The sequence below is a fragment of the Aedes aegypti genome, chromosome 3 (assembly GCF_002204515.2).
Source record: "Aedes aegypti strain LVP_AGWG chromosome 3, AaegL5.0 Primary Assembly, whole genome shotgun sequence".
Taxonomy (NCBI): Eukaryota; Metazoa; Arthropoda; class Insecta; order Diptera; family Culicidae; genus Aedes; species Aedes aegypti.
This window is the reverse complement of record NC_035109.1, coordinates 210,478,221-210,493,911: the sequence shown is the minus strand read 5'-3', so window position 1 is coordinate 210,493,911 and position 15,691 is coordinate 210,478,221. Positions and strand designations below refer to the sequence as shown.

General features: G+C 37.6%; 1 protein-coding gene across 1 annotated transcript in view; it reads right to left on the bottom strand.

Annotated features, from left to right (window-relative positions):
* LOC5564087 (rho GTPase-activating protein 26) overlaps nucleotides 1-15,691 on the bottom strand; it is a 182,989-nt gene that overhangs the window by 29,972 nt on the left and 137,326 nt on the right. The window contains 12 exon segments of the mRNA XM_021850753.1: nucleotides 1,238-1,337; nucleotides 1,340-1,434; nucleotides 1,496-1,584; nucleotides 1,586-1,602; nucleotides 1,662-1,887; nucleotides 1,961-2,075; nucleotides 2,135-2,316; nucleotides 2,393-2,490; nucleotides 2,793-2,920; nucleotides 3,066-3,106; nucleotides 8,864-8,961; nucleotides 9,013-9,130. Coding sequence (XP_021706445.1) covers nucleotides 1,238-1,337; nucleotides 1,340-1,434; nucleotides 1,496-1,584; nucleotides 1,586-1,602; nucleotides 1,662-1,887; nucleotides 1,961-2,075; nucleotides 2,135-2,316; nucleotides 2,393-2,490; nucleotides 2,793-2,920; nucleotides 3,066-3,106; nucleotides 8,864-8,961; nucleotides 9,013-9,130 — 1,307 coding nt within the window.

Below are 15,691 nucleotides of genomic sequence, written 5' to 3'. Positions count from 1 at the left end.
GGGATTGTCGAACGCCGAATGCTAAGGACGATCTACGGCAAACCCAGTTTCCAGAAGGTGGCTAAAGCTGGACAGGGCATGTTGCAAGAATGCCGGACAACAGCCCTGTGAAGATGGTGTTCGCTACGAATCCGCTCAGAACAAGAAGGCGTGGGGCGCAGCGAGCTTGATGGATTGACCAGGTGCAACAGGACCTGGAGAGCGTGGGTCACAGTCGAAGATGGAGAGAAGCGGCCATGAATTCACTCCATTGGCGAAATATTGTTGGCGACACCAGCACTATTGGGGCACGCTGAGTGCCCAAACTTATGCAGCTCCTGTCCTTAGCCACCATGTCCTGACGGATACTGCGTCAGGTGGAAGTCCACTTCCCCATGGTTTCTTCCATACCTGGTTGTTATCTTTGTATTGTAATACGACAACATATTGAAGCATGACATTTCAGAAGCATTTTTCGATTTGCCATAATAAAATCTATGATAAACTCATATTTACCAACATAAACAGCCTGATTTTTTTTAAAGAAATATATAACATTAAGTCATATGAATTTCATTCTAATGAAATTCATATTTGTATACTGATGAGGACGATAACTTTTATTGTGAAGGTTTGTTCAATTTTCACAAAATAATTCCATGGCATCCTTACGGTACATTGTTTATAAGTTTTTTTTAAAATAAATCGGAATGACACAATTGAATGTAGTTTACTAAAGATGCACATGTTCATTGCATCATTTGCATAATCCTGGGCCGAAATAACCGCCACTAAGCCTATTTTGGCAGTTATTTGTTATTTGGTCTAATGAAGTTGTGAGTTTGAATAACAAAAATACAAAAAATAAGTTTTCTTATACAAAATCCCATACAAATTTCAATCGCTATGCGCACACCGTAAACAAAACCAATCGCGCCCATATTTTGCACTATTTTCGAGAACCCCAAATGAATCCGAAAAACCTTGATTTGAAAATATGATTACCCATCCTAGAGGAATATTTTAAAAGTTAGAGGGGTTTTAGCGCTTCCTACATGGTTAAACAATATTAATTGAAAATACCTCAACATATGAAAAGGTTCCCCAAAGGATAATGAGAATCGTTTCGAACAATATCTTCGTGCATCTGAGCAATTCAAAATGAAACTATTCCTTCGTAAGAGAAAGTGTCTGATTGGTATACAAATTAAAATATATCTGCTTGAATTTATTCTACATAGAAAACTGTTATACTTACAAATAATCCGAACTCTTCCCGGGTTGCGTTTTGAAGATTTTATCATAATTTTCGATCAGCATCTCTATCACAACGTTGTTGAACTTGATATCTAATATGCAGCAACAGTTTCCTCTGCCGCACGCAGCAGTGTTGGTCCGAATACTACTCCTAGGTTAAACACCGACATCTTGTTCTTGTCCGACTTTAGGGAAACGCTGAAATATGAAGACGGTTAACACACTGCAGGAAGATCTTCATCGAATTAGCGAAACTTACGATTTCAAATGCCTGATGACGATATCCAGCATTTCGAGGTGATTCTTAGGTAACCTGTGGATCAACGTGTGAACGTCGTTTATTCGCTGTTGTTCGTGTTTCTTGCTCTGGGAATAAGAAATTATTTGAAGAACTGATAAAACACGTATTAAAATTCAACACTCACTTGCCGAGGCTATGAACGAATGGTGCAACCGAAATGTCATTAACGGTTCGTTTAGGTTCCTTAAATAGTGTTTCAGTGCGCTCGCTATCGTCTTACTTTCTAACACATCCGAGCTTTGCTCATCATTGAAAAACATCAATCTATCCTGTTCAGTCTTTTTTCTGTCTAGTCCCATGTTCAATAACTTCGTTATCTTTGTACTCACTCCGCCTATGCGGTACAGACCCTATGAAAGAGTGTTTGCGGAGAAGTTCATTAGAGCATTGTTAGATTTCTACATTTATTCTTCTACAACAAACCTCTTCCTCCAGCCCCCGTCGTTCTAGTACTTCTATACATTTCCGCACAAAGGCGAAACCAACTTCATCTAGATTACCATCTTCGTTGTGGATGCGTCGACGGTATTGGATAGGTCTAGAAAAATAAAAAAAAAGCGATTTTAACCATTTTGATCCCGTACCGAAGTCTTGAACGCTCCTACCGGTTCTTTGCCATCCATTGCGTTTAGCCATGCTTTGCGGTCTTCTTCACTCAAGGCTTGAAACGTATACGTGATGGCAGGCCGTTCGTCGAAGATCAAGTCGAAGCAGTATCGCTTTTCAAACTCGGACAATCTTCGCGTGCACGATGCCAACGTTAACACCTCGGTCGACGACTGCTATTTGGACGAGTGAAAATTGAATGTACCTAGCACAATTTAATTGAACATTGTAACAGAAAACAAAACTTACCGATCGACCTGACATTTGGTTGAATTGAAGCATTGAGAACTTTTTGTTCTGCTTTTTGTACGTACAGTAATATTTGGACCATGTTGCAGTGAATGCCTCTGTAAGATTATATGATAAAAATGTTTTTGATTATTATTAAAACTATTTCATTTTTTTTCTTAAAATTTCGTTCGGTTTAGCGGGTGACATTTTTTTTTATGGAATAGGGAGCTGGATCTTTTGTTTGGCACTTTTGATTTACTTCGGCAGTGGGATTTTTTGAAAGCTACTGAGGTTATTTTATTGCTTTTTATTGCAGTTTTAATTGCTTTTTATTGCAGTTTTGCAATTGTACCGAGAAAAACCCCCATGCCAAAGTAAATCATGGAAGTGCACAAATATTTCTGCACCCTATACTTACTTTTTTCCATAAGAAATAAATAGCCCTGCTTGGTGAATTCACTCTCTGGTTTCATTTTACTCTCCATGTATCTGTGTTTTAGTTCCTTGCGCCTTCTGCCTACGTTTTCATCAAAAGTTTTCCCTTGTCTGTATTGAAATATAATATGTATTAGTTTGGAAAAAACTTACGATGTTTGCTATGAGGTTTACGAAAAAACTATTACATCACTCACAATTGCTAATAATTCAACCCAAAATCAGTTCCATGTAAGGAAATTTGGATTTATATTACAGATACACCCTACGGAAGATAATATACACGTTTTCGTTGCCCTTTTGGAGTATTAGCGAAGTTAATTTCGATTAGTTCTTTCATGATAGGCTGTTAGTCGAATCCTCAACAAACGATTTTTGCAAGGCAAACGCTCAGCGAAATGTCTTAATATGGTTTATAAAACATTGGACCAATTAGTTAGGCGATCGATTTGAAAACGGTCTTCGCAAAGTAGTAGCGCATACAACTTTGAAGGGCTTGCACAGGCTCATTTTTTATCCAAAATGAGCGCAAATTTGGAAGGACACTCGGAATTGATCTAGAATCGAATGGGCAAACATATTTTTTTAAACACCCTAATGTATACATAAGAAGAGCTTTCCAACCGTACTTAAGAAAACTTGATCTGGGAAATCTTGTTGAAATCCAGGAAGATGTTTCAACAGAAACGATATTGTTGCTGGCTGCACTTGCCCTACTTAGCTACAGCCAATACAAAGGCAGAATTAAATTTAATGGGTTTAATCTGCCTGTTCGAAATTGAAAAGTTTTATTGCTGGTCGAGTGTTAGCTTAGCTGAAATGAAAGCCGAACAGTATAAATCTAACTTAATCCTAATATTTATATCAACGTTAAAGATTAGTACAAAACAATGAATTCAACTTGAGAAAAATCTAAACATTCTCACAGTAAGTTTCTCATCGTTATCACAGTTGTTATTTCTTAAACAAATGCATCTAATCTAACCTAGAACTTTTATAATAATTGTTTGTTCTAAAACCAAGAATATAGGGATAAAACTACTATCCAAAAATGCGTCAACAAAAAATGTAAAATGTATAACTATTATCAGATTACTGATAAAATCAAATTATATAAACATATTACAGCTTAAAGCTGTTTCGATCCCAAAACCCGGGATATGTGAGCTGTTCCGGGTTTTGGAAGAATTCGGCCCAAAAGCGCTTCTGTGTTCCCGAAACAGATATCTTCAATACATTTTATTGTTCCGAAGCTGACTAACACTTTTGACTAAATCCAAAATTGCATCTTCCAAACAGTCTATCAAAGATTTTGCCAAGAAGAAACAAGAACTGAACAAAATATGACCAGAATGCATAAAAGACCTACCTATTTATTTGTCTATCAAAGATCTTGCCATGAATCATGAACAATCTTACAAGAAATTATTAAGGATATTGGAAGAATTCGCTGTATATATGCAGAAATTCATACAAAATCTTGTCAGGGGCCTCACAAGATCTTTGTCATAGATCAAGGACTAATCGAACTAGTAATCCAGGCAATAATCCGTATTATTGATAACCTTAGAAATCCTCCATATGAAATTCGTAATGAATCTGTTCAGGATATCAGTAGATGTCCCATGAAATACGCAAACATTTTTTGTTTTGCTTGGCATTCTGCAAACCTCTATGAATCCACAAAAAATCAACCATGGACATTTTCTAGAACTATTCTATTCTAAGTGCTTGCACAGCCAATATTGAAAAGCATCCTGGAAATACCGAAATTACTTCCAGTATCTTCTTGTCAGCATTAATATTTGCAGCATATCATTGATTTGATACAAATATTATTAAATATTGCTAAGAAATTTAATGCGCCCTCCATTGTTGTTTATCCTTTTCCTAAGATGAAGCAAAGGTATTTCTCCCGTATGTCCTGGCTTTAAAGCTTGGGCTTAAGCGCCCTTACTCGTTCTCTGAAACGAAAAGAAAAATTACTCTGATCCCCCTCCAGTAAAACAGCAATTTATGTATGTAAATTGAAAGTGAATCACAACGAACACACGCGAAAACGCCACAAATCCTCAAAGTGACGTTTTGGACCACTTTCCCCTATTTGTTTTGATATGTACAGGGCAGGTAATCGTCATCGTCAAATGAAAAAAGTCGTCGACGAAACTAAAAAAAGAATCGTCATCGTCGCTCAACCAGCGTTGGATGACGATTTACTGCAGTGGTCCGCCACAAAGGCTCGGCGTCATGACGAACAACTAAACCTCCTTCGTTATGGTCGAATCTTCGTTCGGGAGCCCTGAGCCGACTAAAAATATGAACCGTGGCGTCGATAGATTATGAGCCTTTTTTGAAAAAAATAAAACAAGAACAAAACAACAAAACTTGTCCGGAATTGAACAAACGATCTCTGAATTGTCAACATTACGCGCTTACCAACAGAGCTATTGTTGAATCTTGAGGAGTGCGGGTTAAATTGTCAATACAAGCAATTCTGGGATGGCATTCGCCGTTTTGTGCATAGCAAGCGAATATACAATAAACGCCTCCTTCGTTTGAGAAAGGGGAGCGAACGGAATAAAGCCAAAGTGGTTCGTAGACGATTTTGGGTTGACGTTCGTCGTGCATTCTTTCGTCGATGACGAGACGACGACCTGCCAGAGTTATTATACTGGATGACGATGTCTTTTTTTATTTCGTCATCGCACTGTGACGAATCTGACGATTGCCTGCCCTGGATATGTAAATAAAACTTGAAATAATAATAATAAAAAAAGAACAATCTCACAAAGTTGATCGAAGGCCACGGTGGAGCTGTCAGCGCCATGTAAGCTTCCATCTACTGCGCTTCCATCCCCTTTCACTCATGCCAGAAAACGCTCACGATCGATCACACGTCAGGTGCAAATTTATTCCTCTTTTGCCGATACACATTTTTTTGCACTATTGTAGCTTTTTAGCTACTGATTTTTATTTCATCAAATTTTACTACGCAAAGCTTTGTTTCGGAAAAAAAATGTTTCAAAGCACGAGCCGAATTCCGAAAAATTCCATAACGCGGAACCGAGATAAACGTGACAGCCCAAGGATATTTTCTAGAACTTACTGAAAACCTTATTTGTAATCTACTAATAACCTTTTCCGTGATCTCTGAAAAAGAACTTTCAAGAAACTGGGCAATTATCGATTTGATTTCCGTTAGCTTTCCAGAAAAGATCTCATAAAAAATTGCCATGAATCTGAGTAGAAATCTAGCAAGCAACTCGCCAAGAACCTTTCCAGGAATCCCTATGTACGGGTACCAAGGAGGGTACCCGTATATTATCCGAACAACTCAATTTGGGAAAGATTTCCTCTCGTTGAAAACAAAATAAATGTCTATGTGCCTTTTTGATGCATCTATGCGTTCATAAAAATAGCATTTGAATTTATATCACAATCATTGCTTTGTACTGCAATAAGCATTTGAAATACTTTCGGGGACGTTTTTCCCGAGGGCCGCTAGCCGTTCTAGAGATATTTTCTTCCTAATTTCCAAAATAAATGAAATCAAATGGTCTTATACTATTTGAGGTGATCTTCTGGTTCTTGGCTAGAAAATGATACTGTTAAAATTTAGTGAGTTCGAACAACATTTCTCTTTTATCATAAAGAATGAAAAACAGTATTCGCTAAGCCCGCTAAACATATTTAGCTTAGTTTTACAAATATGTATTGGAAACCAGAAATATGTCTAACTCACTTTTTAAGAATATAAAACCGACAACCATGTAGGAATGACCAATTTCTTCAACTTGGGTACGTAGAGGCACGCCTTCAAAGTTTATACGGTTATTATGTGGACTATAGAAATGTTTAAAAGTTCTTAATCGTTTTCAATTTCTTTACCAATTCATCAAAAGTTAGCACTGATGCGAATTACAAATTAAGGGCACCTTCTGGATTTTTTTTTAGTTTCGCCCATATGGTTTGAAATTGAAGCAAACCGGTAGTATTATGTTGGAAATACATATTTTCCCGGTGTGTTCTCTAAATTCCCGGGTATTTCTGGAATTTTCCCCGGTCCTGGATGGATTGACACCCTGTTAAAATGCAGGTTTCTTCCGTCTTTTCTAAATAACGTGGGTTCTAGTAGGTCGTTGTTGTACACGGGTAGAAATCAGAATCCCAAAAGCATGATTGTACATCCTAATATTATGATACCAGAGTGTTTTCATCTTATGAAAATACACCATGATTCGGACTCATGATATCATGAGTCAGATTGCCGTCGTAACACAAGCGTTAAGTTTTTGTAGCTGATTACTCGAAAATCATGACTAGCGCATCAATTTATGATCTATTTATAGTTGTGTCAGTCAACCCGATAAAATGAAACAAAAAAATGTCAGATCGAGGTTCGAACCAAGAATCTTCTGATTGAGAGCCACATACTTTACCACACCATGGGCGTAACCAGAGGGGGGCAGGGAGGGGCCTTTGCCTCCCCCCTGTCTGACGGAAATGAAAATTACTTGGTTTTCTATGAATGTTGACATTGCTTGAATGTTTCAGATTATTTTTTGTATTCATATTAATATGAAATTGCGTCATGATAAACTCAAGTTACAATCAGACTTGAGCATGAGCATGAGCATTGATGACTGTACAATTCGTAGTTGCTACTCCGTGATTGACAAGAATCATCGAAATTGTACAGGGAACCTTACGGTCATCGGGGAAGGGAAGGAATGTTAGTGTGACATCCATTGTTACTAGAGACCGAGTATACCTCTGCATCTCCATGGTTGCCACGGGAAGGAGTTTTGTTAGTAGGAGGGCTTCAAAGCTACATGATCAGGATTCACCTTGGTAAGTGATGCGATTCATGTAACCTTTGTTTAAAAAGTTATCTATCAATGCATCGACATCTTAAACATCGAACTATTGAAAGGTTTGAATCTCGAAATTTTATAAAACATGAATAAGCGCTTATGTCAACACTTAAAGTGACGAACCATTCATACTTTGTTCAACAAATTCATAAAAAAATACATGTTATGATGCAAATGTGTTATTACAAACATGAAACGAGCTCACCAATTGGTAATCCATCCTCAACTGAACAGTTACAATCGCAGCGTCAACACGTATAAGCAGGAATATAAAATAACTCCGATGGCGCGCGATTGAAGTGCTAACTGACAAAAAAAAAACACTTCGAGCGCGCGAAAAATTAATCGGACAGCTTGGGGGCTTCGCAAAGTTACAATCAGACTTTTACCCGCAATCATTCCAGAAAATTGTGCCTTGCCTCGCCCCTCCCTGGCCGATCGAAAAAAATTTGCCAGTGATATCTGGCTTGTGTTTGAAAATCTCAATATTTGTCTTCAGTATTTATTCAGAGTCCGCAATATATGTTTAGAGGAGTCTGCCAAAAACCTATAATGAAATTCAAAAGGATATTGCCATGTTATGTACCTTAAAATGAATGTATTCAGAAATATCTTTGAAAAATACGTTGAGCATTTGAAAAAAGAGTTTCACATATTCCCTAAGATTCCTCTAAATTTGTTTCTTTCGATTTTTCAAAAATCACTCCAGGGTTTATATAATATGATGATCTTACCCAGGGGTCCAGGTAATTGTTCCTGGGGTACATCAATGAGTTGTCAGCATCGAGGTATTTCTTGGATTGCATCTTTGCATCATGTGGGAAATTTCTCTAAGCACAAGGAATTTCATCATATGTTTCATAATACTAGCAAAAAACTAACTGGAATATTCATGGGATTCCTCCAAATATTTGTCCAAAATGGCACCTTCTGGAATTGCTCTGCATATTTTTTTAGATTTGTTTTCATGTATAGGCCGAAGTCATTAAAAACGAAGAAACAGTAGCCTATAATAAAAGAAGGCAATTCTGATTCCTTCTGAGTTCTGAAAGTATCGGTCTAAGTTCGAGCATTTTACGCCAATAAGGCATTCCGAGTGGTGTCAACTGAAAATAAGCATTGTAAGTGGTGTAGTGTTTTTTTGGAACAATCTTTGCTTAATACACAATCATTCACTTACCTTTTGAACTTTAAGTTGGAGTTCTGATAGATAGTCTTTGGCATCTTCTGCTACTTCATGGCCAAGGTGGTAAAATACTAGCCAATCGGATATGAATCCTATGAAAAAATAGTTTTAGCTTAGTCTTTTGTATAGTTACACATACTTACTTAAAATAATTTCCACAAACTCGAACTTTATCCTTTCCTGTACTTCCTGAATTCCCAGAACATAACTGAGGGATTCCTGCAGGTATTCCCTTTCTAGCATTCCTAATGATGCATCCGCCTAAAAGAAAAGAACAGCAAAAACGGAAATCATTAATTGAAATCAAAATTGTTAAACGAAAAAAAAGAGTGGAAAAATTTCAAACATAATTTCCAAATGAGAGCGTAAAAATGCTGCGATAATAGCGGATTGATCGTCAATCAATCTGTTCGGTGAATCACAGACACCTGAACATTGCGAGATGAACGTTTTTGTCTTATTATTGCCCACGAAAATAATAATAAAAAAACCGCTTGAATGAGATTGTATTGCATTGGAATCAGTCCAAGGTGCGCTGCAGCAATGCGAAAAAAGGCGCGGGAGGCAACGGCACAGTCGTTCAAGGCGGCCAAAACCTCAACAATTAAAGTAGTTAACTACAAACGGTAATATTTTACTCGCCTTTTTTAACACTTTTCTGCATTTCTGATCTAATACAGTTTTCAAAGTGGGCCATAAAAGTGATTTTCATGAAAAAATATATTTGTTATCTTTATACTGTCTTACTATCTGAGTTTACTGCCCATAACTGCAAAACAGTCAGAATCGAAATTTTTGACAAAATGGAGTTTATACCATGGAGAGTCATCAAATGATAAATACTTTCGATCAACTTACCGAAATCTGGGAGATTGTTCTAGAAAATTCGAAAAAAAATACCAAGTTGTTTTGTCACATCGGTAATTATAACCGCATAACAGTCACATTGAGATTATGAATGAGCCGCGTAATGTGGTATCAATGAAATTTCTACAGTGATACCTCCATGAGTCGATGTTCCATGACTCCATATCCACTCATGCAGTCTTCAAAATTTCCTTTGCATTGCGTTGCTTTGATTCAGAAAACAAGGAGAAAGAGAATGCACGATCCTTATTTTTCAATCCAACAAGGCTTTGATTTGCTCGAATCATTTCGGTGAAAATACTGCATCATTTTTCTGAATCATTTGTGGCTCCTTGGACTAAGCGGGCTACGCTGCAGAAGGATAATAAAAATTATTGGTAGGCTTAGCAACCAACAATGTTTTCTTTTCATCGCGAGGTCACAAAGTGCGTGTCAGTACTTATCCAGTTGACAAATAAAATGTTTGTTTCTATAAATGGTGAACTATCTTGCGTGAACATAGTGATTCTCATGAAGCTGTTGTGTAGTATCAATTGATTGAACCAAAAGTCTTTTGAAGATGTTAATGTTATATTTTTTATTATAGCCACAACCAGTTTCAACAGTCTTTCCTGAAGAAAATGATGTGATGTTTCATCATATATGCATTCCTAGGACATTGACGTCATGTACGAACAGGAGCATCAACCCTGTAGCGGATCGTCTCAAATTTGCATGTGATTTTTGGAACAGACTCATTGTATTTCAATACTTAGCAATATGTTATCTCATGTATAATGTCAATAAAAATGTTTTGTATTACCTGTGAAAGTTCTACCATCACGAAAAAAGAAGTTAATATGTTATACACACTTCTATTCTAATTTTATTGGCATTGCTTTGGCATCCGGTTGAAGAAAAAAATCAAAAGAAATTTTATTATTTTGCGACATTCCGGCGTAATGTACCGCTTTGACTCATATTCCGAACACTTAAGGCCAACAGGGACTTCAAATGAATCTGATTGGCATATATTGGCTGATATTTGTGTAAATTTAATTTCTTCGCAAAGTCTAAAGGTAAGCTGTTGGGTGTACCAATAAAAATATTGATTTTATTAGTTTTAGTATTGTTTTTACGTAAAAGTATGGCACAGCATTTTGATTCAAATGCCGAACACTGTGTTTATTCTGTCTCATATTCCGAACACCTTGATTCAAATTCCGAACAGCACGAATAAATCGTATTCAAATGAATAATTTGGCAAATAAATTAATATGAGCTTGTTCTAATGGTCTTAAACTAGAGTATCATCACTAATCCCGCAGTATAAATTATATTGGAGATTTCCTTGTTATTTGGTGACATATTTCAGCGAAACATTTCAATCAAATCGCCATACAAAAACCGAGTGTTCGGAATATGAGTCTGTTCGGAATTTGAGACAAAACGGTATTTCCTCTGATTTCATAAGACTGGACCAAAGCAAACCAAACCAAAGCAATTCAAATTATTGACAGCTCTATTTTTACTCTAAATTAGACAAAAAAAAGTTTCCCTATTTACGTCCATTGTATCCGTTAAGCAAGTTCTATTATGCATAGATGGTTAAGTCTTGCCTGCAACGTTTTTGAACATATGAATTGCCTCATGCCAAAAGAAAATATGTTTCTGAGTTATGGCATGATATGTTTATACTGTAGTTATACTGGTGAAATAAATGGCCTCAACTAGCAAAAATATAACTAACTTTTTACACCAAACTGTTTTTTTCGTGGAAAGAGCTTATCTTTAAACTAATTCTATTATTTGTATAAATTATAAGTTAACTCCCATGGTAAGTATATTAGATCTCAACACTTTTATTCATTTACTATACTGATAACATAGGCCCTTGGATAGGTTTCCTAAAAGGGGAATCAAGAAGTTCCAATTGTATACAAAGCTCGCTGAAAACTGCAATTTTGCATGGGGTTGTTTTATGTTTACCGAGGCTAGGAATCCGAGGTCTAGAGTATGCATTTGCGTTGAAATGATTTGAATCAATGATGTATTATTTTTGATCAAGTGAGCACAGGAGCAATTGAATTGAAAAGGCGCGAATCCTACGCGAAGCAATGCTATTTTCAAAGCATGCTTTTCAAAAATATCTGTTCAGCAATGATGATCTTTGAAGACTGCACTCATGGAACTATACTAAAAACAAAATTTCTTGGTAACTATGATGGTCCCTAGAAGCAGCTTTCCAAAGGATTTCTGTTCCATGACTCGATATTTCCATGAGTCGATGGTCCCTTCAATATCGACTCATGGAGGTTTCACTGTATTAAAATTATTTTCTGACAATTCACCTAGTATGCGATTTGAGTTATACAAAATATCAGCTTCAAATAAGCACTTTTGAGTTCCTGGTAATTTTTAGAAATTTTAGTTTCCTTCCAGACTGTCATAAAATACACACTTACTATTCCATTTACTCAATGCCTACTTTTGTCGAATGTTACAAATATGCAGTTATGGGCAGTTTAGAGAAAGCTCAAATATATAAATTACTCCTGAATCTGCGCAAAGTTAGCTTAGCTTAACTTAGCTTAGCATAGACTGACTACACATTTCAATGGTTGCTATTCTGTGATTGACCGAAGTCAGTGAAGATGCACAAAGAATCAACTAGAAGTTTGGTTGGGATTGGCCATAATCTTCTCCAGTGTGCATAATTCAGTGCCTTTATTTATACAGGGTCAATAACAGCGCCAGCCACGTCCTTTGGGATAATACTTGTAGGTCGCATTTAGAATGGTAATCACTCGGAAGTTCTCATAAGCTAACTTGTCGCCTTTCTTGTAGATGGGTCATATTATCCCTTCATTCCACTCCTTCGGTAGCTCTCCGTCAGCCTCTCCGGGCCCATCTTTATGAGTTCAGCTTCGATACCATCCTTACAAGCAGCTTTATTGTTCTTGAGCTGGTGAATGGCATCCTTAACCTCCCTCAAAGTGGTGGCTGGTTGGATTCAATCGCCCGCAGTAGTGACGAAGGCGTTTCCTCCGTTGTCCCGTCCTTCATTGCCTGTGCTCTCAGCGCCATTCAGGTGTTCGTCGAAGTGCCTTTCGATCACCTCACGCTCGTCCGTCAAGATGCTCCCATCCTTATCCCTGCATATCTCGGCTGGCGGGATGCCTTGAGCTTCTGAGAGAACTTACGTGTTTCTAGAGACCGACACAGCTGTTCTATCTCCACACACTCTGTCTCCTCCAGGCTGCGTTTTTTTTCGGGTCTGCCGTTTCCATCTGTAACGTTTCACGTTCTGACAAGTCCCTTGCTGCAGCCTGACCGCCCGCGCTGTATTCTTCTCCTACAGAATCTGCCTGCATTCCTCGTCGAACCAAACGTTCCTACGTACTCGATGTTGCTCTCAGCTGCATCGTTGATGTCTGCTTTCACTGTTCTCCAGCAGTCCTCAAAAGCGGCTTAATCCAGCTCACCCTCTTCCGGTAATGCAGCCTCGAGGTGCTACGCGTATGCAGTTGCAACATCCAATTGCTTAAGCCGCTCTAGGTCATACCGGGGCAGCCGTTGGTACCGTACGCTGTTAACCCCTCTACCGGCAGCTTCATTTTTTACTGCAAAATAAATATTCAAATCGTTATAACTTTTTTGTTTTCCAATATTTTTGCACCATTTTTTCTCAAGTCCTAAACTCTTCTAGTTTAGGAATCCGTGTCGATATTAATTATTAGTGATCTGGTTTTAAAGATATTCCGATGTTCCATGTGGGACCAACATTTTCCATATAAAATGTCTTTGGCGGCCATTTTGTTTTTGATCAATTTATCAAAAAAAAAAAAAAAAAAACATGGGGTATATTTATTGCCAGGTAATAAGGAGCTTCTCTGAAAAAGTCATACAAATCGGTTCAGTATTCTTGGTGATATCTAAAAATTACGATATGGTGTTTTTTGAAGTTTTTAAGATCTTTATTTGGTCAGCGTGGTTACAAAAACCTAAATGGTCATTACTTAAAGACGGCTGCACCAAATTGCTTAATTTTTTCACAACATACTCTCATTAATGTATTGTTTCGAAGAGTGAATATCCGAATACGATTAAAATTCTGTAGCCTGAGAAATTTACTAGGAGTTCTAGTTACGGGTCGGTCCCCCAAGGAATTTCTGAATATCTTCAAAACCAGATGACCAATGATCAATATCGACACAGATCCTTAAACTAGAAGAGTTTTTTGAGAGCTTGTGAAAAAATGGTGCAAAAATATTGAAAAACATAAAAGTTATAACGATTTGAATTTGAATTTTGCGGTAAAAAATGAAGCTGCCGGTAGAGGGGTTAACGACGGAGAGTTTTGGGCGCAGTTTGATCATCACTTGGTAGTGGTCAGAATCGATTTTAGCGCCTGACGTCGATAATGTCGTAGAAGTGCCGTCCGTCAATCAGAACATGGTCGCTATGTGATTCTTTGTGCTGTGGTGATCTCTAGGTGTATCGGTATGGAAGGCTGTGCTGGAAGCAGGTGCTACGAATGGCCATATTCTTGGAGGCGGCGATATCGATTAGTCGTAAGCCGTTTTCTTCCGTCAGCCGGTGGGCGCTGAAATTTACAATAGTCGGTCTGAACTCCTCCTTCTGGCCAACCTGAGCGTTTAGATCTCGTACTCGTAGCTGTCGTACTCGCGTTCGAGCTGCGCGTTGGTGAACCGGCCTTTGATCCTCAACTTGCACATTCTATCATTGAGGTATGTTGAAGACTATTTCAATAATTTTTTGTCCCTTTGGGCACATTTCGGAAGTCTTACGAACACCTCTTACCACCCAACATTTTTGGTCACATTGACTACATTCCGGAAGTCTTCCGGACACAGACAGAGAAGGATCTTTTCTTCATCGTAGAATTGTAAAATTAGATGTAAATCAATTCGATTATTCAGTAACAACCAGCTACACACGGGGTGACCAATGACAGTTTCAGATTTCAGCCGACATTTGTTATAGATCGAACCACTATGCAACGAGTCAATGAATGCGGCAGAAACATTCGTTCATCACCACACTTAACTGAGATGCTCGGGTTGTAATCCAGAGACCGGGTGGCTGTTATAATTGGGTGTGAGAAAGAAAAATGCCCTCCAACAGCACCCAACATTCATTCATCGGCCTATTCATTGTCGGCTGATTCCGCAGACAAGCGGATAGAGACGCACTGCGCACAAAAAAAGTGTACCGAAAGCAGATAATTGTAATAATGGCAATTCAAGGGAACTTTCATCAAATGCGCAGAGCTTCACCGAGATCACCGAACCGGTAATGTATGTAGTTGTTCAATTCAGAGAGAGGTATGCACATCGCCAACGGATTCAAATGGTGCTCTGATGGCGTACACCTACGGTGAGGGCATGATTAGATGAAGCCTTCCGGGCATCATCACCATCATATGTGCAAAATTACTTTATTGAAAAGTTTCAAACAACTGCTCCCAATAAAAGAAACACTGATTGCAGAAGACGTCAGTTTCCTTATTGGAATTAGCGATGGTTTATCATGCACATCAGCAATAAGGTCTAAATAAAAAAACAAACTTATTTTTCAAATTCTGTTATATGTATCATTATAAAATCTTATATCTAGGTGTTCTGTGTTAGGCAACACTATCATCCTAATTTGGTAAAACTTAAAAAAGCTTTTAATAACAACATATAACATTTCATTTTCTAGCAATTCAGAATTTTTACATATGTAATGAATTTGCCTGCTTATAAAAGAGAAAAAAAGCTTCCAATTCACTTATTCTAACCCAACTCATAGAAGATTGTAACAATTGTTGTCTAAAATTATTGATAATTTTATTCGACATTTTTTCTAATGTTTTGGAATTCTATGTAACTATACAAGGGATGAGCTTCACTATCATTTTTCAAATTTTATTATGAATCCTTTGCAGACAATTCTTCCTGGTATTACAAC